Raw genomic sequence first — 27,812 nt, forward strand, 5'->3', positions numbered from 1 at the left:
TTTTGCGAGACAAACAAGGATGAGTGCTCCAGTCTTCCTTGTATGAACAATGGAACATGCACTGACCTAATTAATGACTTTCAATGCCAATGTTCAAGTGGCTTTACTGGTACTTTGTGCGAAAATGACGTCGACGAGTGCACGAGTTCTCCATGCAAGCACGGGTCAATGTGTGAAAACCACGATGGCGGTTTTAACTGCCGTTGTGTAAATGGAACCGTCGGAGATTTGTGCGAAGAAAATATAAACGAATGTGAAAGTAATGGTTGCCAAAATGGCGGAACATGCATGGATGGTATTGGGATGTTTGAATGCGCATGCGCCGATGAATTTACTGGTAAATTATGTGAAAAAGCTAATCCGGCAGAGACTCCCTGGTACGCAATTGGGATAGCAGCTGTAGTTGTTTTTGTAGCTGTTCTTGTAATCTTACGAACCGTACAACATAACAGGAAATCCAGGTATAAAGTTAATGCAATCAAAGGATTTAGTTTGTTGATTTTAAGTCACGCCGACAATGTAAATGTCATATGGTGACTTTCGAGCTTTACAATTTGAAAAAGACCTCAGGTGCACATTTGTACATCATTTCAGGCACAAGCGGGCACCTCGGTGGGTCCAACGACCTACCGGAAAGGTACCTAATCGTTGGTAACTGTTGATTTAAAGAAAATGCAGATTTTGTACGGACAACCTTTCATCATGATATGCTATCTGACACTGGCCAAGTTCACTGTCCATTATGAATAATTGCAGTGACTGCAGAACTAAATTTATGTAAAATCACGAGATAAATAAAATATGAAATGAGAAATAAGGCATAAAAAGGCAACATAATATTCTGGCAGCAATGTTGTTGTTTTATTTCATTACCGAATTCTAATTTGATGTTCGAGAAAGCAGTTATTCCTTGCATTGTTTAAATCTCAATGAAATTTAATCTTTTCAGAAATTACTGTAAATTACTGCATATTTCACTGCCTTATAAATCTGATTTTATCTAAGCAGTAATATAAATTACTGAGCTTTAAATAGCATTTATACTGTCATGTTCATCAAAGTGTTATAATAACAAAACCCTTATTATCATAATTATATGAAAATGTTCTGAGAAAATAGGCTGTTTTACTGTATTGTTGTTACAGGGCGACATTTGGATCTGTACAAAGCAGGCCTACACAAGGAGATAGGAATTTTAATCGATTTGGTAATGCAAACGTTGTATATGACGCACAACCTCTGTGTGTGGACGCAACGGAGTACAAGCTAGCCTCAGATGACGCAGAATCTCCGTTTGTTGAAGCAACAGAGTACAAGCTAGCCTCAGATGACACAGAAAACAGCAAAATAAATGAGGGGACTTCCATTAGAATTCAGCAAATTTAGCAAAAACGAAAAAAAAATGAATAAAGAAAATCAATCAAATGCACAATCAAACAAAATAATTATGATATAAACGAAAAAACAAGACATTTTAGAAGTGCACATTTGATCCGATAATTTGTGAATGTACACGTATATACATAAAAGCAATTGTAAAGAATAATTGATACATTGGTACATGTATATATATATGAATGTCATTATCAGTTGGTAAATATACATGTATCTATAATCAAATACCAAAATGAATTGGTACACATACATGTATATGTATGTATATGTCATGACTAATTGGTACATATACATGTTTATGTAAGTAAAAGCCATTTTAATTGGTACATATATATGTATATATAAGTAAAAATAATTATTAATTGGTACATATACATGTTTATATAATCAAATTCCAATATCAAATGGTACATATACATGTATATATAATGAAATGGCATTATCAATTGGTACATAAACATGTTTATATTAGAAAATATCATAAATAGTTGGTACATCAACATGTATATATAAGAAAATATCATTAATAGTTGGTACATACACATGTTTATATTAGCAAATGTCGTTAACCATTTTGGTATGAAAAACTGAACCTGTATATGTAAGCAACTGTCATAAATGATCGATACGTATACACGTATATATAAGCAAATAGCATTAAGAATTGGTACATATAAAATGTACACATAAGCATGTCATTAATCATTTTAGTATGTAAAAACTGAACCTGTTGTCAAAATAATATACATGAGCTTTTATATATTTATCTTGTTTACGAATTATTTAGTACATGCTGAATTTATCAAATGAAATCGCTTGTCAACAATTAAACCGTTAAACTTTACACTGCTGGAACCGAAAGTGATTTGTCTTTGCCAACAGTATTCTTAGAGGCAGACAAAACGGCCCGACCGAGCTCTTCAAATCTTGTAGCTGATCCAAACTTGATATCCCTTAAATATAAAATTACAGTTCAAAAATGAAAGCCAAATTTTAGTCCATTTAACAAACTTACGATTAAAAAGTATTTGGTTGACTGAAAAGTTTGGTGCCATGGATTAGCCTAAAAATGTGTTTCCTGGCATCATAGTAGCATGTCATAAAAACAACAACATTGGCTGTGATTTCGTAATGACTTACATGAAACTAGTACCTGAACTGATGTAAAACTCACCACACAACTTTTTAAGTTAAAAGTTTAAAAAACAAAACAAACCAACGCGGAAACGAAATTCGGACGGAAAGACAACGCCAAAACAATATCCCCCTCCCGATTCCATCGGCGGCGGATATTAAACACGGCCTAATTTGTGAAATTGATTTGATCTGCTTTGCGTCTTGAACAGTCCGTTTGAAGTTAATACAATTACAGAAATTTAGCAAACAAAAGCATGGAGCCTGGTCAGACAGGTCACTTGCGGCTACACCAGGTTAAGGGTTGATATAGAGGTAGAAACTTACCTTTCTTTAAGTTTTAAATGTACATTATTATATCTGTAGATAAAAAAATTGAACGTTTTTAATTGTATATACTTGTAAATACTTGTAAATATACATTTAAGGACAAAACTTTATTGTTTCATAATGCGTATTAAGATTAATTTTAACCTGTTTTATTTTAATTTTCATATCAACAGACTTTGTTAAGCTTTAATATATTTACGATGATGATGATAATGATGATAAAATTTGAGAATCAGAATTCTTTTTGGTTAGTTTAAACTACATGTTAAATTATCTAAATCATGTTCAACGACGACGAGAACAACAACAACAACAACAAACACTTTTATTTTGTGCACATTGCAGTATAGATGAAGATACAGATGACTTTATACATACATTACCGCCAATTTGTTTTACAAAAACATATTAATGATTTTGTAATTTTATAAAGTACTAATGATTGTTTTGTCTGAAATATTTAACCTTGACAGTGCATGCCTTTGATTTAGTTTATGTGAAAATCGGGAAATTATGAAATTAATCTGAAATTTTAAGTACTACATAGCATATCTTCAACTCGCACTAATCTCATTATTATGTGCTTTATTGTTCTTAAATGTTTCTCAATGTAGGTAGGTGTTATCATTTAGGTTTCCGTTCTTCCAGAATTCATAAAAATATGTGGTTTATTTTATTGGATATTACATTTCTTTTTATATTCTCATACAAAATATGTATTTCACAGACCATTAAACATTCCTCACACTACAATTTGAACATGTATTATATTTTTCTTTAGGTAATTAGGCACCTATTTTATGTTTCTCATCAAATGTTTAAAATAATTGTTTACGTGTTCATTGTGTATTACAGTACCTTTTTTACAGAATGCATGCTGATGTTCATTCATTATATATACATCCATAGTTTTATATCTTAACATATTACGCATTGATAGTTACTTACTAACTTATTTCGTTACAGTTACAGATACAATGACATGACGATCTCATATAATAGATCACATTATCAGTGTTCTTTTATATGTAGGCTGTCTAAGCCTATGATTGCATTTACCAGAATATTTAAGCTATCCCTTGTGTCAGCCTGTCTAAGCTTCTGTATTTGTCAGATTATCAATTATCTTCCTTTTGTCTCTGTATTTGTCATATTATCAAAGGTCTCCTTTGTGTCAGACTGTCTTATCCTCTGTTGTTGACAGATTATCAATTATCTTCCTTTTGTCTAAGCCTCTGTGTTTTTCAGATTATCAATTAACTTCCATTTGTCAGATTGTCTAAGCCTCTGTATTGGTCAGACTATCTTAGCTCTCTATTGTCAAACTGTCTAAGTCTCTGTATTTGTCCGGTTATCTTAGGTCTCTCTTGTCAAACTGTCTAAGCCTCTATAGGTTGACAGGTTATCAAAGCTCCCCGAGTGTCAGACTGTTCAAATCTCCGTATTTGTATGATTTATAAAGCTCTCCCTTTTGCCAAACTTCTAAGACTTTGTATTTGTCAGATTATCAAAGCTGTCGTTTTATCAAACTATCTAAACCTCTGATTTCTTTTATCAGATTATTGAAACTCTTGTTTGTATCAGACTCTCTAAGCCTCCGCTTGTATCAGACTGTCTAAGCCACTTGTTGTATGTATCAGATTGTCAAATCTCTTACTTGTGTTAGATATTCAATCATTTCATGTTATATTATTAAGGTCTGTTATCTTTGTACATAAAATGATAATACTGGGATCCTACATATTACCGGACAAAATATGGTGTTTTTTAGCTGTAACTTTTATTTAAAATAATGAAAAAGAATGGAATTTTACCCAAATAATTTTGGGTTCTTAATACACGTAAATGTTCCTTTATCAAACATGAAATTAAACATTTGACCGTAGAAATGTGTCTTTAAAGTAGGGCATTATAACAGTAAAAAACGTGTAGACAACTCAATTTACCGGACATTGTGTTTCAAAAAATTTTGAAGTCGTGAATTGAAATTAATCTTTAAATAATCAGCAAGGAAACTACGACTATTGAATGGCAATGTTTAGATATCGGAAAAACCAAGTATGTCAGTAAAATAAACTCGGAAGCCATGCTTGTTTCGAAGAGGCCAATATAGGGGTGTAATTGAAATCAACACTATTAACTCAATTAACGTATTGATTCTTCATAATCCTAAAAGTATGAAACATTTTGATATTCAAATGGAATTCTGTTCTTAGTCATACAGTTTCCTTTTGGTCATCATGTAGCATGTTGCAAAAGCAATAAATTCTATTTTATTTACAAATGTACATTTAATGTAGAATTTCCTCCCATGGGCGATACCCGTTTCCTTATATGTGTTTTATTTTTGCATTTCTTTGTAAAAGACAACAACGGTATACTGTTTGAACAAAATTTAAAATTACTTTTTATCATTAAAATATGTTAAATATGTTTACGATTGTCTTTCTGCGATAACATTGAGAAGCAATAATACTAAAATCCTATCTAAAATAACCATTAAGGGCCTCAATATTCGGGCATTCCAGAACAGATTATTCCCCCCGCGCATGACCAGGTCATGAAATAAACTAGTAAACAAAGGTATGTTAGTAAATAAAGGAATCTGAATCAACAATATTTACTTGAGAGTGGTTTGTTGTTTATTTACTTTGAAATAGAAAGCGTGTGTACGATTCAGACCGGGTGATTTTTTATCGAAGCAAAAAATAAAGACTCATTTGACAAGAATAGATTTTGTCCGGTTAAAGTGATTGCCCGGTAAACATGAAGGATCCCAAGTAAAGTTTTTTTCTGACAGCAACTGTATATACATTTTGAATCAATAACTTTTCATGTAAATAGCAAAATGTTTACATAAATAAGATATATACATTAAAAATGAATGTTTTGTATTATATTAATTAAGTAATGTAACTGACTCAACCTTTTTACATGCATCATTTTGCGCGTTCGTCACATCTGTCTGTGCACAGTCACCATATACGGCAAAGCTCCAGAAGGAGAAGAAGAACCTGGCTTTAATTCAGAACAGTTCATTTATGTTTGAGGATTTTAATATCAAACTATAATTAGAGCAGCCGACTGCATTAATTCTCTTCAGACTGTCCTTCTTCCGTACTGATGACATAGAGTTGTTTATCTCTAAACCTGCTGGCGACAACAGATTCTATACATGCGACCAGTTCAACCCACATGGTCAACTGGTCTACTCTAGATATTCAGTCAGGTCAAACATTTTGGTTTTGAATCTTCTCTAAAATGATGAATGGTTTTGCCAAGATTGAAAGATCAGTATATTTAAGATATTTACCATGGTAAGGGATCTATACACTAAACATATCCTATAATTGTGCATGTATGAAATGACTCATATGTGTCAATAAATACAGTTGAGAAACATGGTATGATATTCCATTTATTGAATTTCATAAGAAACACAAATTTAGATCAATATGGCAAAAAATGTGATCATAGTGATAGTGCGTTACAAGCCCATGTCTCAAAATAAATGTATCATCGAAAATTATTTTAATATCGCATGCCCACCCTGACTGTTAACTGTTAATTAAAACCAGGGAGCGTTGTCGCATGGATGTAACCCAATCTATTTCATAATATTGGGGTAGATTTATTCACTATTGGACAATTTTGCAAATTCGTAGGAGTTGGTATTTGGCACTGCACCAAAACTTCTTATGACTTATGAGGCGGTTCATTTCACCTCGTATAGCTTCTGTTATCTAAGTCTATTGATTTTGGTGATATTCTTATTCGTTGAACAATGTTATTTATAAATGTTCAGAAAGATTATTGGCACTCTGGACCTGTGCTTGTAAGACATCCTGTAGATACTGCGATCAGATGTTGCTCTTTAGGCATTGATAAAACCGTAGTTTGAATCTCATCGTATCGTATTGGTTATAATTCTCGCTGAGATTACCATTACAGAACACATTGTTAGTGACAACAGTCTTCCCGAACTTCCCGGCGGAATGCAACAGACCATCGCCCAGTAACGAGCCAAGATTTTTTAAATTACAATCTACCCCAAAATTAAGTGTACAACGATAAATCAAACTGCTATGTCGATATTGAAGACCCTGTAACTCAGCCTTTTATGGTTTTATATCCTAAATATGATGCTCAAGTGAAGATTTATCAATATTGTTAGTTCCAAAAAGCATTATTTGTAAAGATATTACCGAACTACATTTCATGTAAATAAAGGGAGGTAATTAGAAATTTATTTTCGATAAAGTCTTAACCAGCACTTTCCAGTACCGTCCATGAACAGGCTCAATCAAACCGAGCCTGCAACATTTTCAATTTTGCCGTGTTGGGCTTTCTTTAGGGATTCTGTATTTTTCTATTTTAACCAATTTTTTCCATAAGAAATGAATGCATATATTTCAACGGTTACTAACAACGCGGATAAACATTTCTAGTACATATTCAAGATTTTCTTGGATGTTTAGAAATTGTTTCAGATAATAATTATATGCATAAAAAATTGTGTTGTTACATCCTTAATTACAACATACAGGATCTTTAAAATCAAGATAGGCATACGTGATTTAGAGTATGGATCACAGATGTTAAATGTTAGCATCGTTTACTTTTTACACCCCATCATATGTATTGGGTATGTGTGTTTATTTGTATTTAGCTATATTATAAAATAAATGGAATATCAACTATGTCTCTCACTGTATTTATTGAACATTTCAGCATGATAAGTCAAATTGACTCACATTATAAGACACATTTACATGCACACATATATGAATTTGCTAAGTGTAGTGCTTTAGCAGTATTCAACTGTTCACAACAGGAACTTAAATATCATCTTGCCTTTTGTTTGTAAATAAAAGAACGTCTTATTTAATCACCGTACAGCAATAAGCAATGGTGGCTGATTTGTGCCATTCGTGTTTTCGCGACCCCGCTAAGCGAAAAGTCGAGAATTTAAAAATCAAAATGGCGGGGAAGCGGAGCGCGAAAACACACTTATTAACTGGGGCACGGGGCAAAGTTTAATAAAATAAAACTTCGTCCCGCGCACCCGCGTATTAGCGTGTTTTTGCCACGCGACACGCCAAGAGAAAGTTCGAGAATTAACAAGTTAAATAGGGCGGGGGGGGGGCGAAACCCGAATGGCACAAATCAGCCACCATAATAATCTCCGTTTATGAAAGTCATTTTTTGTTTTGATCTAAAATGCTTGCAAGTTCAAGGCATAAGTACGGAAGAGCATTAGTGCCAGGTGTATGTTTTTTATTAACTCGAAATTTCGAGGTACTAACTCGAAATTTCGACTTACTAACTCGAAATTTCGACTTACTTATCTCGAAATTTCGAGTTACTAACTCGAAATTTCGACTTAGTAACCCGAAATTTCGACTTATTAACTCGAAATTTCGACATACTAACTCAAAATTTCGAGTTACTTATCTCGAAATTTCGACTTAGTACCTCGAAATTTCGACTTAGTAACTCGAAATTTCGACTTATTAACATTACGAGAATGGCCAAAGTTATTAGTTAGATGATATAAGATATAGTAGGGAGTGCCGTTGAACGATGGAGATGGAGAAACTTAATCTTAGTAATGGCATGTACACACCCGACCTAAAAAACACAAGGCTTCCTTTAATTTGTACGTTCAGGCGTTCTTCAGACGTTGTATTGTATCCCATCTGTTCGAACATATCTTTTCACTAATCATATTCTTCTCATCCCTGTGAATGAAACGATCCTATAATTTACGTGTGGGACATCTGAGGGAAGTATCGCAGCGTGGCCAAATACATGGCGTCCTGAGGCCTTTGTCAAAATTGTTGGACTGACTATATCTTGTAAAATCGGATGCCTTTATATTATTCCCAACATTTATGTATATGTAAGTGTTCATCCGTGCTGTTCTACAGAAATTAGAAACTTCGACGGGAGCGATAGCGACAGGAGAATGTTTCTAATTTCTGTAGAACAGCTACGGATGAGTACTAACATACTTAGTGTCAAACTTTATTTGGCCTCATTATTATCCACTTTATTACGTCACTACGCGGTTCTATGAAGTACAGGCGACTATGAACGGAATTCATTTTAGTGTTCAGCTTTATTTGTCATCCAATGAAAACGCTGTATTTCTTAAAAATTATGTGTGTTAATTTTCATAGAAGAAAAAAAGTCGATACTATATTGAAATCCGTTCATAGTCGCCTTCTATTTTTCATAGTGCTTCATAGTACCGCGTAGTGACGTAATCTAGGGCCAAATTAAGCTTGACACTAAATATGTTAGTGTTCACCCTTAGCTGTTCTACAGAAATTAGAAACATTCTCCTGTCGCTATCGCTCCCGTCGAAGTTTCTAATTTCTGTAGAACAGCACGGATGAACACTAACATATACATAGTATCGACTTTCTTTCTTCTATGAAAATTAACGCACAGAATTTTTAAGAAATACAGCGTTTTCATTGGATGACAAATAAAGTTGGACACTAAATAACAACAAGTTCCACTTTTATCAACTTTTATCAACACAATATAAATCAAAGTATTAGTAAATAATGAATAATGTTACAAAAACATTATTAGTATAAAGAAACGTGACAGACTAACTGGCGTATACACGCCATTTAAATCTTATTTAACACATGATATTGCACAGTTTACAATAGGGTGGGTTTTCTCCACATGATGGTTGTATGTGTGCTTAAGAAACATCTGGTTAACACGGAAATGTGGAAATTGCGATTTTACACCCCCCCCGCCTCCACAAAAAAGCGAAGGATATGTTCAGTATGTGTGGACAATTTGACCCTATTAAATTGTTCTGTTAAATAAATGTTAAAGGTGATCTGTCAATGTGCAACAGCTACACACGAAAGAAAGTATCTTGAATTCAATCCTTGCTTTCACCGGCAACCAATGAAAGTCGTGCAATGTAAGTCGAAATTTCGAGTTACTATGTCGAAATTTCGAGTTACTAAGTCGAAATTTCGAGATAAGTAACTCGAAATTTCGAGTTAGTATGTCGAAATTTCGAGTTAATAAGTCGAAATTTCGAGTTAATAAGTCGAAATTTCGAGTTAGTAAGTCGAAATTTCGAGTTAGTAACTCGAAATTTCGAGATAAGTAAGTCGAAATTTCGAGTTAGTTACTCGAAATTTCGAGTTAATAAAAACATGCACCTGGCACTAATGCCCTTCCGTACATAAGAACAGCTGTTTCAGACAAAAAATACCATTTACTCTTTGATACACTCCTATACCTCGTTCGGATAAAGGTTAATTTTACCGAAGAAATGACGAATATGGCCGAATAGTTACGAATGTGCATCCACATCATTCGTATTTAATTGTCTTTTAATTGAAATGCAGGTCACAAAGCATAATGAGGTGAATATACTTTTATTTTAACCTTGAATGATCAATCAAAACAATAAACTTCTGAATGTTGCAACTTAAAATCACACATGTACGTAACATGACTTATAACGAACACGTGTAAACAAGATGTGAAATGATATTTCTATCAACATGTTACAGTGACATTAGCAGAAATTCTTTTCGGAGTTTTTTTCTTTATTTTTATTTTTAAAAATAAGTCTCAAATGTTTTTATCTTAGCTGAGTTGTGCGCAAAAGTAAAACACGAATGTTGAAACAGTGTAAAACATTATTATAAACATTCATGAAATAAAACATTTTAATTACGATTAAATAACAAATGAATTATTTTTCATTTGAATTGTTTAATATGTGGACACTAAAAAAAAGGCTTGTGTAATTGAACTGTAACACTTGTGGTAAAGTGAAAAAGTGAAGCGCAAATAAACATTTTGAAAGTGAATAGATAAAACAACAATAGCAACAACAGATAACAAATTAAAAAATAGTGTACTTGTATATATAGATATTTGAATTGCGTTTTGGACAAAGCAGTGAATTGATTTTGAAAAAAGTTAAAAAGGCGGAAAAACAAGGAAAATAAAGTTATCTATAAATCTAATCTTATCACTAAACTAAATGGAACGGATGCTGATAGCGAACAGCATGGATCCTGATCAGACTGTGCGGATGCACAGGCCTGTCTGGATCCATGCTGGTCGCAAACGCATTACGTTGGTTTTGTCGTGGCGCAGCTCATTTTTTCTGTTTTACAAAGCTTGTTGGTGCCTTTAACTTTGTTCAAAAATTCACCATATTACAAAATGTTAGGTTTAAGAACCATGTGGAATGAAACAGTCATCTTGCTATATAAATTGTTGTATTCAAAGTTGTCTGTCTTAAATTTAAATGTATATTTTAATGGATAGATAGGGATGTCTGTGGCTGGTTGGTTAAAGCCATTGACTTCCAACTCTTGACCCTCACTGTTATGGGTTAGAATCCTGCCGTGGATTTTGGATTCAATCATGTGGGGTAGCTATCCAAGTCTCTGACAGAACGTCGATGATTCTACTCAGGTGCCGTTCATGCCTGAATAAAGGCACGAATGGGTATCCGAGGTCTTCACTAGTAAAGCAAAAATGTCGTCATATTACCTATAGTACTGTAAAGAAGAATGAAGAGGAGATCACTGTTTGGAGATTGGTGTTGGGTAACAATTAGTGTTGGGTACTAATCAGTGTTATATCCTAGTCAGAACAGTCAGTGTTGGGTACCAGTCAGTTGTGTGTCCTAATGCGTTGTGGGTACCAGTCAGTGTTGGGTAACAGTCAGTTCCGGGTACCAGTCAGTGTTGGAATATTGACTGGACACCATGGCATCAAACATGACATTATATAACTTATTACATTTGATGGTGATGTGTTCATTGGACATCTGTGAAGGTTATTTCGTTGGTTCATATCTTAGCTTAGAATTTCGAAACATTTGGAGACGGGAACCAAACATATTGAAAGCGTGGTCCATTTTCGAAAATTACGTATTCATCCGTCATTTATGAATTTTAGATCTTGACAGCTTTATTTCAGTTCCTGAAATAACTAATAGAAGTTAAGTATATTGAAAATATTTTTGTTTTATTACGTGTAGGTATACAATAAAATGATAATTATGTTGTAGCAGCTTTCTGATACCATGTATTATGCTATTTGCATGGTATGAAAATTTATATCTCGCAAGACCGAATGCCGAGCGAGATATCAATTTTCCAACGCTGCTCCTAGCACAATCCTAAGCCTCAAAAATCTACTAAAACATAATTTTCCGTACATGTGTTATTTTTATAATATGCCATATCATCACATGTCTATTTAGCTTTTCTATGTCCCTACATGTCTGCCTAAGTAGTCTGTCACATCACGTGTCTTTGTACCCGAGCGTAAGTATTTGTATTTATAGGTCTTTTCCCTACGAGTCTACCTTATTATAATCTGTCACCAAGTGTATTTTACCATCACCACGTATCTAACGTAAGCTTTGTATGTCATCACATATGTATCAATAGTTTCATTTGTCATAATGTATGCGTTAACCTTTACGTTATTTTTTGTCGTTTTGTAAAAATGTTAACACATGTACAATTGAATAAATGACTGCTAAAAATGTTAGTTTTATGAACTTTATTTCACATTAACGTTGTTGCATAGAAATGAAAATTTTACCTCGTACGATTATTTATTGATACAGTTTTCTCTTCAGCGGTTGATCTGGAATTTGCTGGTGTTTGCTCTATCAAAGTCTGGTGGAAACTTACAAAATCGTTTTGTTTCTTATCATCATTATCTTCTACCCGAACCTTCAGTTTCATTGATCCCTTGTAAATAAAAAGATCATAACTTAATTCAATATAAAATGCATTTTAGATATATTACAATTGTTAAAAAATACCCGAAAAAAATTATAGTAACATCGGGAAATTTCGACACTTAATTTAGATTACAAAAGTTTAGTAGTCGATGTTGCAAGGTCCGATTTTAATCCGAATGTACAATTATCATTTTCGGAATACTTCTTGATTATGTAAATAAAAGAGAATGTCTTGTTTGATTTGCAATATGTCTCTTACGACAAAAGATATCGTCGTATAATTTCGACATGTTACATACTCAGAGATTTTGAAATGTAAAACCCCTGTCACACTAGAGCGGCGTTCTCATGGCGTCCAAAGAAAATTCAGAACGCCGAGGTGAGCGCAGTAAAATCGCAAACATCGCCGAAGTAACGCAGTGGCATCGCATAGAACGCCGACCGACGGCGCCCATTATGAGCATGCTCAAAACAAACGCCGTCACTCGGCGTTCATATAAGAGCGCTGTGGAATCGCAGTGAGGACGCCTTAGCGACTCAGTAGCATCTCCTACAACGCAACAGAAGCGCCATGAAAGCGCCGAAGGATTGCAGCATGAACGCCATGGTTAGCCACGGTGTTTGTACGGAGATTTGCGGCGTTTTTACCGCGCTTAAACTGTGTGTGTACGATGCTTTTAAAAATCTTTATTTTTCTAAAACGCTCTTACTGTGACTTTACAGCACAGTTGCAGAATATATTACAGTAGAATCCCTACTTAAAACCACTCTAGAATTAAGAGCACCAATCAATTTAGACCAATTTTATTTTTAAAAGAACATAAATGTCTGTTTTTTATGTTGATATTTGCACAGTCGACAATTAAGTCGAACCACTAATCTACTTTTAAGACCACCAGTTTCAGCTCCAATTCATTTTTTCATTTATCTAAACCCAATATTGAGACCACTGTTATTCCAGTCAATACGTCACAAACTACCAATGCAAGTCAAAAATGTGACCGTAAGACTAACAAATTGTTATTTATCTGCTTGAATTCTCTAAAGCATGACATTTGATTAAACAAGGTGTTAAAATTGTCATGATTGAAAAATTGTATAAAGATGAGAAAACAAACTTTCAGAGTGGTTTAATGTTATTTTCTGCACATTGTTTGTGAAGAATTGATTTTTAATTAATACGTGTATTATGTAAATGAAATTGAGAACTGAAAATTGACAAGACCTATGGAAATTTACTCTTTAATGTTTAATACCTTCAGACTTACGTTCTAATCAGGATAAAACATCATAACATCAGTTTATAGTAATATTCGGAGGTTATAATATAATTGTTTAAACATATTTATACATAAAAATTCAAATAGATTGGTCATGAAATATATATGCCTTTATAATTATAGCCATCATTATGACCATCCGCAATTAACATCGCTTTAGTACAGTCCTTTTGGTGGTCTTAATAGAGGGTTTCCACTGTATATATAAAACGTCTTTGCAAGTAAATGTCCTTTAAACCATGGCTGGTGACCGGCAGCAGGCTGGAATATTGCTTGTTTGCATGCAGTTGCAGTAGGTACACGACTATTCAGAATGAGTTATCGCTGGTATATGAAGCACGATTTCAGCGCAGTGCGAGCGCCGTGTAACGCCGTGAAAGCGCAGTGGAGCGCACAGAACGCAGTAGAAGCGCTGTCCGAACGCAGACAGTCGCCAATTAAAACGCCTTAAGAAAGCATTATAACCGCGTGGAAGCTCTGTAGCAACGCCATGATCGCCGTGAATACAGCTTGTCGACGCCGTGAAGTCTCCATGTCATCAAAAATATCAGAATTAAGAAACGGCATAGGACGAGCAGATTACTCAGTGCGTATGACAGTAGACGGGATTTAAGACAATACAGGGCTAGCAGACTGCAAAGGCATGGCAGACGGCAATCGATCAAAGGACTTAATTTTGGTATCTTGTTACAGTTTCCGAAAACATACTCATTTGCTAGATACTTAAACTATCTTAGAAACATCTTAAGTTCTGTTGGCAATTGGTATACCTTTAGTGAATAAGTATTTTGTATGGAAGGTCAAAATACTAAACTTTGTTTACATTTTGCTACCTTAACGACACATCAGCGCTACCTTTTTCAGTTGTAATAAAATACTATCATGCGTTTTATCCATTATTGAAATATTATCAAACACATGTTTGTCATTTCTAAAGAATTAAAACAATATGGATTTCTAAGGCACAATGAGCCTTTAATCATAACTTGAATCACTGTATCATTGTTTTGTTGTTGTTGTTGTTGTGTTGTTGTTTGTTTTCTTTTTTGTTGTTTTGTAAAAGTTATTTTTTCTTGCAAATTCTTAAATATATTTTCATAAATTAAGTAACATAGTGACTAAATTTAACAAATACCGCCATATAAAACATCAGCATTCAGTTTATAAACATCACCATACCAAATAGCAAGCAATTATATTTGTTCATTTTTTACATTAAATTGAGGGCCAAAAACACCTGAAACTGCAGAAGTCAAAGAACTACTATCGCAAAAGAAAAATAACACTGAACCGTGTGATATCAAACCCCATCACAATTTCATTTGATATATTATAAAAACATCAATTAAGCATTCGTCCTATAGACAAAAGTGTAATATTTGATCTTGAATAATTGAAATAAGTATTTACTGTCTCTTTACACATGACCTTTAACTTCTTTTAATGTACATGTATGCTATTGGAAACTGTGCGTGAAACTTACTATTTTGTTTTTTATTGCGACTAACTATCCAGAAATTGTTCGTTTTACTTACTATATACTTGCAAAGAACATTTGTAGGATACAAACCTTCGAACACAATTTTAAATGGACTTCTACGATAACAGATGTAAATAAAATGATTGATTTGGTGTCTTAAGTGCAAAAAAAGCTTATTTTCATTTTTTTTTATTACAAATTATACCACTTCGTGTGGATAACTATCGCTGAATGTGCTATTTTCACACAATTCAAACAATGTTCTCAAAAACCAGAAAACGTAGGATAATGCACTTTGTATTGTCATTTGAAGAAAATTTCCGCGCATATGATACGCTAGGTTTTGTTTTGATCTAAGAAACGTTTGTCACCTATATTTAACATAATAAGGTACTTACCGGGGCTCAGCAGCCGCCATTTTCTCGTGGGTATTACTATACAAAGTCACGTGACCCCCCCCCCACCCCTTGGAATTGTGCGGTCGAAAGTGGGAAGTTCTAAATGTATTGAAAACACAAATTGTGTAGTTAAAAGTGTGCAGCCGCCGATGGGTTGAAATCATAATGTACTTTAATTTCTATCAAAGAGCTCGCTTTGAGTGTTTGTCTTATTCATATAAATTACCTAAATATCTTTTCATTTAAGGTTATTTAATTAGATCTAGTCACTTTTTTGTATATCTCTCTCTATATATATATGTATATATTTATGTACTTATCTCTAGAAATTTTAAATATCTTACCGGCCATTTTGAGAATTGAAAGAACATGGGGTTTTCAATTCCACCGATATTACTGCCAAACGTGATCGTGTTGTTATCATTTATATTACCTGTTCGAATAGAGCCATACTGGCATGTTGACGTGCTAGATGGTCTGTGACGTCAAATTTGAAATGGCAAAAAAAATAAAGAAAATAGATAATTTATTAAATGAAGTTATTATGATGGATTACATATGAAAGATTTTGAAGAATTTAACAGAAAAATTTGTGACGTTAAAATCAGTGGGAAAATTTATCAAGGAAGATTTAATTGTTAACATGTGATTAAAAGTCTTGACTAAAAAAAAGAATGGTGGAAAGTAAATTTTTGGTATATGAATTGTGGTTAAACGTACTGTAGTGGAGAACTTTTACTTAAGTAAATAAAGAAATAACTAATAGTCTCATAAACTACAGATCATAGATTGGCAACATCAATATCGAGTGGCAAATAAAAAGTAGAAACGTGTAGCACTACAAAACTGGGTTAGCTCTATAAATATTTTTCTAGAATTTGAAAAAGATAGATGTTTTACATGTTTTCTACAAAAAGCAATGAAAAAATGATTCATATTGAATTCCATAAGAGTCCGTTATCTTTAAAAAGTTTACTTGTAATCTTCAGGGGCCACAACTTAAATTTCAATTTCTTCTAGAGCTAAATTAATATAACATACCCATTGCGGTCATCTAAGCACACTATAAATAAATGATCACAACCGGGGTCGCATAAAAAGTGCATGTCCCTGCTGAAGTATAAGGCTGAGTCGCAACATATACCATTATTTCCAAGTCCACCACTGTTAACAAACGAGTTTAGATAAATTTCCACTGTCCCGCCAAATTGTATTGTCTGCAAGCAAAAAGAAACAAGAAATGGCTTTAAAAAAGATACTAGGCCGAAGTAAAAAAGGTTAACTTGTAAATATTATTTCTATGTTTTCATGTAAATTTACTTCGCTTACAGGATAGTGAACGTTATTGGTGGTCTCGATTGGTGGTCTCGTTATTTTAAACAAAAGTTATTACTCAGTGAGTTATTGTATATAATATAATTAGTAAGTTTGCATGTAAAATAAACTGTTCACTAGAAAATATAATGAAACCTAAACGCAGTGTAAAATGTTTTGTGGGAGGAAGTATGTAGGCTGGGCCCTACTTTTTCCTTTTTTTTCCTACTTTTCCCTAATTTTTTGTTGACCTCCCTACTTTTCCACGTTTTATTGTGAAAAAAGCCCTACTATCCATAATTTTCTGAAAAAAAAAAGAATTTTAAAAACGTTAATACATTGTTTTATGTCATCTTGTGTTATTTCATTTTTGTCATTTATTGTGTACTTTCATCCTCATAATTTTTATTATTTATTCTGTACTTTCATATCAATAATTATGTTGTAGACTGTCTATTTGATATTATATAAGGAAGTCTAGACTTGGAGGGTGCTTCATGGTGGTGACATGCAGCAAGTTATTTGAATTCTTCTGGCAAATTTCCTGTCAGTAAAATTCAATTCAATTCAATAAAATTATTGCATAAAACATGTAACATATTTATAGCAAACAATATATGAAATACAATGAAATGTATGGGTTTTACATATGTTTATACAATAGTTATTGTCAAAGGTTTTTCTGAAGAGCTTATTTATATTGATGAATATTTGTTAGTTTCTCATTAGATTAGCATAATTTATAAATTTACATATATTCATAATTTCTGAATAACTTTCCGGATAGTTTCACTCAACAAGTTTTTGAATTTTTGTAAGGTAGGCCAGGTATAATAATAACGTTTGAAATATTTTCTACGTAGTTCTCTAAATTTTGAACATATAAATAAAACATGATATTCATTTTCGATCATATTAGAATTACAATTTAAACAAATTATCTCCGTCCTAGGAATATTAATGTAGCGTCCGCGTTCTATTGTCAAATTATGTGAAGATGTACGAAATTTCGTTAAAGATATTCTGAATTTTGCTTCCTGTATAAAGTCGAGATAACTTGTTAATTTACATTCATGTGTAAATAAACAATACGTTTCGAGACAAGGAGAGTCACCATCGTTGATAATATACATCTGATTTCCGTTGCTTAATCATATTTACGTTAATTTTAATGTTACATTGGTTTTGCCATAAATACATTAAACCGTAATTATAAAGTATTTCTTTAATCTTAGCAGCCCAGTTATTACCATTACATGTATTTCCTAATTCAGTCTATCTAAATAACATATTATTAGCTTTAAAAAGTAGTGATTGATTATCTAAAGTAATTAAGTTAACCAGTATTTTATCAATATAATTTTTCGATACGCATTCATTGGTGTCCTCCCTATTTCGCCGTACAGAGCATCTACGTTTCTGGAGCGTATTACGCATAGATTCCTCCTACAAACTTTCGTAAGTACCATCTCAATATCTGCCCAAGCGTGACCCCATACCTCCGCACAATAATTAAGAGTAGATATTACAAGATATTACAAGAGAGTCAAAAGGATATATCTTGTGGGATACAGGAAATTCTCATTGGTTGTAAACAATGAATAAATTATGAAGACAAAACTGAGCATGTTGAGCGATTCTATGTTGTGTGCGATTCCAGTTCCCGTTTAAATGAACACCACTTTTAAATGACTTTTATAATGATAATACTTTATTAAATCATCCTAACATTGATCTTTTATTAGAAGCAATATCTTTCCAAACAGTGTTTTCAATTTCGCTAAAACTCAAACCAATAACGGTATTAATTGTCTCTTGCTCTAAGCTTATTGCACACAATGTACTGGGTATGTCAAACGATAAATGTACCTTTTAAACACAAAAATGATACATAAGGAAAAACATGTATTCATATTGTCACAGGATATACACAGTACATTGTTCTGCATAACATGCTTGATATTAACTGGGTTTCTATTGAAGTCAAATAATACTGACTAACATGCCACATGGACTAATAAAATTCAAAGTTTATTTGCTAACACAAAATGATGTAAATGGCCACACAGTAGAAAAGCGATGTAAACACAGGACGCAACATCAATAAACAATTAATATTCACGCTAATATAACACGTCTAGAAAGGCCATACAATAATCAAGCAATGGTATATCATGCAGAAAGGAAAACATACACAGTTAGCAAAGGCAAGCTTAGATCCACTGCAGAAACACTTCATTATTTAAAAAACGAACAGGCCTAGTACTTTTTAAGGTGATGGAAATGTAGAAAGGACATTGAAATTGAACACTGTGTCTCATACAGACCTTGTAACAAATGCTGAAATCTTTTGGGTGTTAAAGGTTGTACATGATGGATACACATTTAGGTTTTGTTATGGTAATCTTTAATTTTTAAGGGCCGTAAGTTTATACTTCAGTATGAGCAGGACAAAGGCATCTGACCAAAAAAATTACAGAAAACAAATATTTTTACACGTTACAGTTTGATGAGACTAAAAATGTCCAAAGTAGAAAGCAATGTGATATTTAAGTCTAACAGGTGAAGTAGCCAAACAGTACGTTAAAACAGTAATAATTAGAGGCAGAAGAGCTGAGTATTGATGTATTTCAATGGTTTAAGTCCTATCCATGCCAAACATTAGGCTTTGACTCAACTCCTGAAAATTTTAGCATTTAATCTTGATGTGTCCATACGACATGTGCAAAGCTAACTTTACTACCATGTCGAAAACTGGGGAGCTTTGTATCTATACTTTCTTAAGACCACAAAGTCAGATTGATGGATCGCACAAATACTTGAAAGTGAATGTGAGATACAAGATGGTTTGTGAGGAACTGAAATCAAAGGAGACAATTGCACAGATAAATTTTCTGTTAACCCTGTCACCAATATTTGATGTACACTGAATCACTGGCCTTGTTGAAAATACCCAGTTTGAAATTCATGAAGTTTGTTGTAGTGTCAGTTATCTGGATATTGATTTGAAAAAGCATGAAAGTAGTACTGTTCCTTTAAATGATATGGATATTGGGGCTCAAGCTACCCATACATTATCAGAAATGAAAGTTCTAGACATAAAATGATGAGAATGAACATGAATAATTTTTTTTCAGGATGTGACCAGTTATCTCATTAAAAAAGCTAGATAATGTTGTAAAAAATGCAAAAATGTTTACACCCTGAGGCCACCGACCAAAAACTGCTCTAAAATATAATATCAAGATTGACAATGGCCTTACCAAACATCACGACATATAAGGTTACAAGAGTTTCTTGTTAAACGATAGTAAACAGGAAAAAGGAATAGAGAAAATAAGATTTCCTAAAGAAATTCCAAAACAACAAAATTGAAAATGTTGCAAGCTCGGTTTAATTGACCCTGTTCATGGACGGTACTATAAAGTGCAAACTACCGTCTACGCTCCCTAGCACTGGCTTAAGCAGAATTCAACATTTAAACACGAAAATGGTGAAATTTTGAATTTAGAAACATTTGCAGATGTGTTCATATGGCGGTTATCATGGAACCTTGTATGTGACACATTCGTGTCATTCCATGAAAAGCGGCATATGGTACCCTAGTAACAAATCGCGTGTGCCCTCAACAAGAAAACAATGGGCGAAACTAAATAAAATGGAATTTTGAAAGGGGATCAGAGGTTATGAAACCTACATATCACAGATAAGCTGTCAAAAGACAAAATTAAAAGGCAGGTAACATATCCTGAGGGTGATTCAACAATAACAAAAATAATATTTGCATTTTATTTACAGTTGAAATATATACCTGATGCTTAGAATCTGTTTGATTTTGGTGAATAAACATCACACTGTTAGTTTGGAAATTGCAATATTTTCATGACCGTACATATAGCTTTGGTGTGAAATATGTAACATACATGTATCCACAAAATTTCTTTTTTATTACATGTTATTTAATCAGTGACCCAAATCGAACATGCAAGGTCAGAGGAATCCAGGTCACAGAGTTCGTGGACTTAATACAGAAAGCAAAGGAACTAGTGAACTAATTAGGCGAAGAGGTCAAATCAAAGGTCATTTTAACGAATGCAGTTCGACTACCGGCAAGAAAGACCACCGATTTTAAAATTTAGTGTAGAATTGCTAGACCAAAATGTCCTGCTATTGAGAAATAAGCCTAAACAACATTCAGTGCCGAATACAAACATGTTCAAGTACGTAGTAGCAAAATATGATAAACAAGATCAACAAGTAAAGGCGGCATTCAACGAACGCATCCTCCGAAAGTCACATATAGAACGGCTTATTGAAACTAATGCAAGGAAGCCATTCGTTATCAGCCTCAAGGACGCTCGTTACGTGATGATGCTAGAGGACGCATCAAATCGAAACTACAGCATGAAAACGAGAGATTGCTTGGAGATAACGACACTCGTGCCGAAAATGGACGTGTCCAAAATACTAACGCAGAATTTTAGGATATATCCTGGCCAAGCGCAATTCCGCTTACTCACATTAACGTTTGTGGATGGACAAAAGATAACAATGATCTCAGAATAAGTATAATAAATTTTCTACAAAGTGACATTATTTCGGTTTGTGAATCGCACCTTTAAAATAATATTGGATTGTCAGTGCCTGGAAATACGTTGAATGGTTACAATAGACAAGAAATTCATGTGAATGCGTCAGAATTATCAAGTGGCGTTGGATTGTTTGTAAAATCATGGATTTATCATGAATACGAAGTAACTGTTATTGATAAATCGTTTGATGGAATTGTAGGAGAGAAATTCTTGAGTTAATTGTGTTTTCATGCTATTTGCCACCGGAATGTTCAGTCTGTGGTCGTGACGCTTCTAGATTCTTTGCACATTTATTATCGCAAATATACATAAATAGTGACAGTGATGGTATGCTTTTGGTAGCTGATTCCAATGCTCGGATAGGATCATTATTGGAAATAGTTAATGGTTTAGACAGCAATCACCAAAGACACGTGTTAGGACAATTAATCAACATGGGTACAACTTTATTGAATGAATTGAATTTTTGAATGATGCTAAATTTTGCATTCTAAATGGACGATGTGAAGTAGCTACGATGACGCAACGGTAACTTGTCTATAACATAGGTTGGACATCGGTTTCAAGGCACGGAAAAGCAGTCGAGGACTATATCTGTGTACCACATGATCAATATTTAGCGTGTTTTTTTTCGTTTGATGTCTTGTCAATGCAGTCAATAGTAGATAATTGCAGATTACATGGTTTACTTGGAGAAAGGTCAAGGTTACCCGATCACTCAGTAATTACCACACAACTTTACGCAGCGCATTCAGAAAATGTGGGTCAGCAGTCGTCCCCTGGTCAGGAGATTAAGCGATCGCGCTTTAAAGTAAGAAATATAACGGACGATTTTATGGAAAGTAATTTAGGGATGATAGCAATTATTGACTGTATATCGAGATTTGAAAGCTTCCGGGAAACACAGTTTTACATGGACAACATTTATGAACATTTTTGTGGTATGATATTTGAAGAAATATACAGAAAAAATCATAAACAAAACTGTATTATTCGAGACAAGAGCCAGAAAATTCGAAAAACATATTAGAATGAAACGCTTTCAGAACTATGGAAATTACAAAAACAAAAAGAATGTGAATAAATTTCTGCATTGTAACGGCACATGACGTGTAAAATCTACATTTCGTCGTGAATATATTACAGCAAGAGGCACGTTTGATTTATCATTAAGTCAGGCTGAACGGACAAAGTCGGAGAAAATTGAAACAATCCTTACGAAATCTGGGGGAAAAAAACTAGGCCCAAAAAGCAGCAAATCGATCCCATTGGAATTATTAATGAGGACGGCCAAGATACACGTGATGAAAGAGAAATTCTGAATAGATGGAAATGTGACTTTGAATGTTTATAAATGTTTATAATAGCACGAATAGTGATTTCAAACGTGAGCATTATAATAAGGCTAGAATACAGAAAATCTGGAAACAATGTGATCCCTGGTGGAATAAATCACAACAAAATTAAATAAGAATTGCAGACTCGGTTTGATTGAGTCTGTACATAGGGATAATGAATAAGTGCAATATCCCTCACGCCCCCTAGCACATGAGGGAAGTCAATATAATATTAGTGATCCATTATACAGTAAAATGTCACACTTAACGGAAATATTACTTAGACGGAAATCAGTGAAGTTGTTATGAAAGCTTAATCCCGTTCAGCATGCGGTAACGATGAGATTCCATATTTTGAAATGAAATGTCAAGGTCTAATTGCAATCTTGAAAGAACTTTTTCTGTTGATATTTGATACCGGCATAATACCATCTAGATGAAGGAAATCAATTATATATCCCATTTTGAAAGACCCAATGTCAGATTACATTATAGAGGAGTCAGTTTATTGTCATGCGTTAGTAAACTCTAAACTGGTCTAGTTAATAAACGGTTGACAAAATATCCTGATGAAAATGACTTAATGGAAGATGAGTAAACGGGTTTAGACGAAATCGATCTTGTGAGGACCATATCTTTTCGTTATGCGGTATAATTCGCAACAATAATGAAGTATTTTCAGACTTCATCGACTAACGCAATGTTGTTTTATTTTATAGACATTGACATGTTATTATACAAAGTGCTACTAAATGGCATTGACGGGAAAATGTACACAACAATTAATAGTATTTATCAGAGATCTACTGCAAGTGTGCGTCTAAATAATAAGTGGAAAGACTGGTTCATATATACAACTGGATCCGGAGTAAAGCAGAATGATTCGGCTTCACCGACATTATACTCCATTTTCGGAAATAATCTTATAAAGGAGATCAATGACCTTGACCTTGGATTTAACATAAATGAAAGGAAGCTTTCAATGTAACTTGATGCCGATGATAAAGTATGTTTCGCAAAATCTGGGTAAGACCTTTTACGGTTTTCTGGTCAAAGTTCGTGATTGGTGTAGACGGTGGTGAGAAGTCCAAATGAGTTCACTTCTTCTGAAAAGGACGATCAACACGTACTTAATTTTAATTTAGAGTTGGTTGAAACGTACTACAGCTTGTTGACAGCTACAAGTATCTTGGTGGAACCTTTTGCACTAACCATGTTGTCACCATAAATGCGGAATTGCTTGCTCGAGCTCTCGATAAAATAAATGCAAAAATGCGAGAAATGAAAGATTTTGGTTGTAAAACATTCAAAAAACTTCATAATGCATGTGTTGTGCCTATAATGGACTATTGTCCCGGTGTCTGGGGTTTTAAAAAAAATACCAATCGCTTCATTATGTACTGCACCATGCTATTAGACACTACATGGGAGTGTAAAGATTTGCACCTATTCTTTTAATTTCGGGAAACATTGGATGGATATCAACAAATCAAAGACGATGATTTAACATGATAAGAATATGGAACAGGGTTATCATAATATACGAAAAAAGAATCATAAAACACGTATTTAACACGGATTACCGTTATTGTCATAATAATTGATTAAGTGAAATCAAGGATATATTTTCAAAAATAGGCCTGGTAGAAAATTTTAACAATTGTATGCCAGTGAATTTAATAATCTTTAATTGGCTATTGAAAATCATTATCAATCAGAGTGGACAGTAAAATTTACTCAATTTTCTAAACCAAGAACATGCAGTCTATTTGAAAGTAACTTCGAGCAAGAATCATATCTTAAACGCAACCTAAAAAGAAACTAACGTTCATTTCTTGCACAATTGCGCTGCGGTATATAACCGATTCGTGTATAAACAGGAGAAGTTATGTCGGTGGATTACCAGTATCAGTAACTGTATGTTAGAGTTATTATCGACTTAAAATGGTTAGGCAAGGCTTTTATGAACTAACTCAAAGATATAATGCATTAAATTGACGTTTTCAATTATCTATATATTTCAATTTTAGCTAAGCCATCGATGAACTTTGACAAATGTTAATGATTGTTTTCGTTTTAGCATTGTTTAAAGTTAAGTACTCGGAACTTAAAATCATACCACGTAAACGAAATCAGAACTTTTAAATAAACATGTTTAATATTACGCGATGTTACAGTCATATTGCGATAAACCATAGTATTGTTAAAAGGTCTTTAAACAGTTGAAACATATAGTTTATGAAAAGATCTGTCGTAATAATTCAACGTATTCAAATGACAACTAATCTTGAATGTAACTTGTAAATGTTTGACATTCGATTTTTATTTGTCAAATATATTTACGGTCAACATTGAATTTCTTATACAGTACATTCTTGAAATTAAACTATTTAGAATAGATTATTAATTCTTTCTAAACATTCCTATTATGTTGTTCACGTGTTTTCAGATTTATTGAGTTTTATAGGCCCATTGGCCGGATGTATACTAGTGTTAATCAATGTATTGCTTGTTCATTATTTTTGTGTTTACATTTGACACATCAATAAAATATTTATTTACTTTACTTACTTATATGCCTCATTAGAAACCATCCAAACAAAAACAAACAAAATCAGCATTTTCGATCGTTTTCATTATATTATTATCTTTATAGCTCATGATCAGTTAAATCAAGTAAAGTAATGCTTACTACGAGGGTTGTCCCAAAATGTCGTAGACTACATTATTTTCTCTTCAACCTGACGTCATAATTTAATAAAATTTACCAGATATCTTCCTTGGTCATTTGTTAATTTACCTTCTTAAAGTAAATAGCCAATATATAAGGTAACGCTTTTTATCAGGGTTTTATATTAAACAGTACAACATACCCGGAGCACGATAAAATATTAGTTAGTGTTGCGAGCATGCTTCCTAAAAACATGCCTTTAACTTCCAGCATAATAATAATTATGGGAAATACATTCCTGTCGAACGACGTCATTCATTTTTACGTCATATCACCAACAGACGTTTATGTTACGCTACTTTAAAAAAATCTGTAGCATAATAATTATGTAACAGCAATGCTATTTTGAAAATTTCCAAAATGGCGACGTCAGATGAAAATGCGGCGCAGCGCGATGTCATTGAATACTGTGTTCAGTTCAAGAAGCGTCCAGCATTAACTGACAACATGGAGAACATTATATTTTATCAAGATAATGCACTTTGCCATAGATCTCAGGAGACACAGCTTGAACTTGATGTGATAGGTTTTTAGAGACTTCCATACGCCCTTAGACTTTGCAGTGTTTCCTTATGTGAAATCACAATTACGAGGTCACCCTGAGGTTCGAAAATTTCAGGGTACTAAGCAAGGAAACTCGACGAGTGTTGAGAACATTAAAGTAGGACTATTTTGAAAATGGTTATGATAAATGGGTCGCCCGACACCTACAGTGGATCGAGAAACACGGAGAATACTTTGAAAAACATTTTTTTAAATCTTGTAACGTCATGACGTTTATGACGGCGTGCGCCTGGTATGTATAGGTAGCATTCTTTAAATTTTAATAACTTGGTCATTTTTGGAGGTATTTTGATTTTATTTCGCATAGACACACATAAAAGGTGTATTGACTTTTCCATAGCTTGACGACTCTATTGTTTTATAATTGATTGAGTAACAGACTTTGTCTACGATATTTTGGGACAACCCTCGTAGTGTACACTATTTACAATTTTAATCTATTTGTACTGTTAATCTATAAAAGAATATACGTACAGGAATGTGCAATATAACACACGAGAACAAAGTAGTCCATAACATCATTGAAGAGCAATCCTTTTTTAAGTGGTGACATACATATTAAGTATATACTCTATATACTAGAAATGCTTAGGAATAATATTACTGTACTTTTTTTCCTGGAGTTAAAGGCCCATCATGTCCCAGAAATGCCTTATTTTGTTTCAAAGGATCTTTTATTTTAATTGTCCTGTTAAAATTTCCAAAATTTCACTTACTGACCAATAACCTGACCCATCTTTTGCTTCTATTGGTTCTATTGCTTTTTTGGCAAAGCCCACTATAAAAAACATGTGTAATGATTCAGTATATTGTACAGAAGTCAAAATATTACTTTGTTTACATTTTGCTACTTATATAGTTATATAATCATTTATCTAATTATATTTTACAGACCTTTTAACAGTACGATTTTTCCATAGTAACTTATGTTGCATTTCGTGCATGCGCACTCTGCGTAGGACAAAAACGCAATAACGATGACTTCTATTTATCATATTTAAAGGCTTTAATAGACGTGAATTCAAATTATTTCACCAATTAAATTTTGGGATTACTTAAAGCAGTAAGTACTTAAAACGTTAACTGTATCTATAACAGATATACGAAACTATATGAGGGACTAATAATTCAATGAAAAAAGAGCATGTACAAAATCCTACTTTTTAGATATCATTAGACGACTTTTCGAACAGAAATGTACATTGAAACAGCAGGGTGTTAAAGATTGAATTTTATTACCCCAGTATTATAAAATTTCAAAATTTGTATTGTACAGTTCTTTTGAATAAGTGGATTGACAAGGCGGTAAGTACCAAACAGATTGACACGTGACTGGCTTTTTTGCAATATCAATCAACCGGGACATTTTAGAGCTATGACATAGTTAATCACGCAAAATTATGAAAATTGTAATCAAAGTAACTTTTACCTATACAAATCTCATCTATGTTCACTGATGTTCATTGATTTTGTGAAGTGACAAATAGTGTGACG

General features: G+C 33.3%; 2 protein-coding genes across 2 annotated transcripts; one reads left to right on the top strand and one right to left on the bottom strand.

Moving 5' to 3' along the window:
* LOC132757306 (delta-like protein D) lies at window positions 1–5,316 on the top strand. The gene is made up of 2 exons (XM_060748554.1): window positions 1–461; window positions 1,146–5,316. The coding sequence occupies exons 1-2, from the start codon at window positions 43–45 to the stop codon at window positions 1,384–1,386; spliced, it is 660 nt and encodes a 219-aa protein (XP_060604537.1). The 5' UTR covers window positions 1–42; the 3' UTR covers window positions 1,387–5,316.
* On the bottom strand, window positions 2,237–26,872 carry LOC132757308 (delta-like protein 4). The gene is made up of 6 exons (XM_060748556.1): window positions 26,793–26,872; window positions 16,822–16,997; window positions 16,125–16,257; window positions 12,478–12,629; window positions 2,857–2,889; window positions 2,237–2,348 (listed from the first exon to the last, which is right to left on the bottom strand). Exons 1-6 carry the CDS (start codon window positions 26,838–26,840, stop codon window positions 2,237–2,239), a joined length of 654 nt encoding a protein of 217 aa, XP_060604539.1. The 5' UTR covers window positions 26,841–26,872.
* Between the last annotated feature and the right edge of the window lie 940 nt (window positions 26,873–27,812).

This window comes from Ruditapes philippinarum, unplaced genomic scaffold (assembly GCF_026571515.1).
Source record: "Ruditapes philippinarum isolate M1 unplaced genomic scaffold, ASM2657151v2 ctg8892_1_1_1_1, whole genome shotgun sequence".
NCBI classification, from domain to species: domain Eukaryota; kingdom Metazoa; phylum Mollusca; class Bivalvia; order Venerida; family Veneridae; genus Ruditapes; species Ruditapes philippinarum.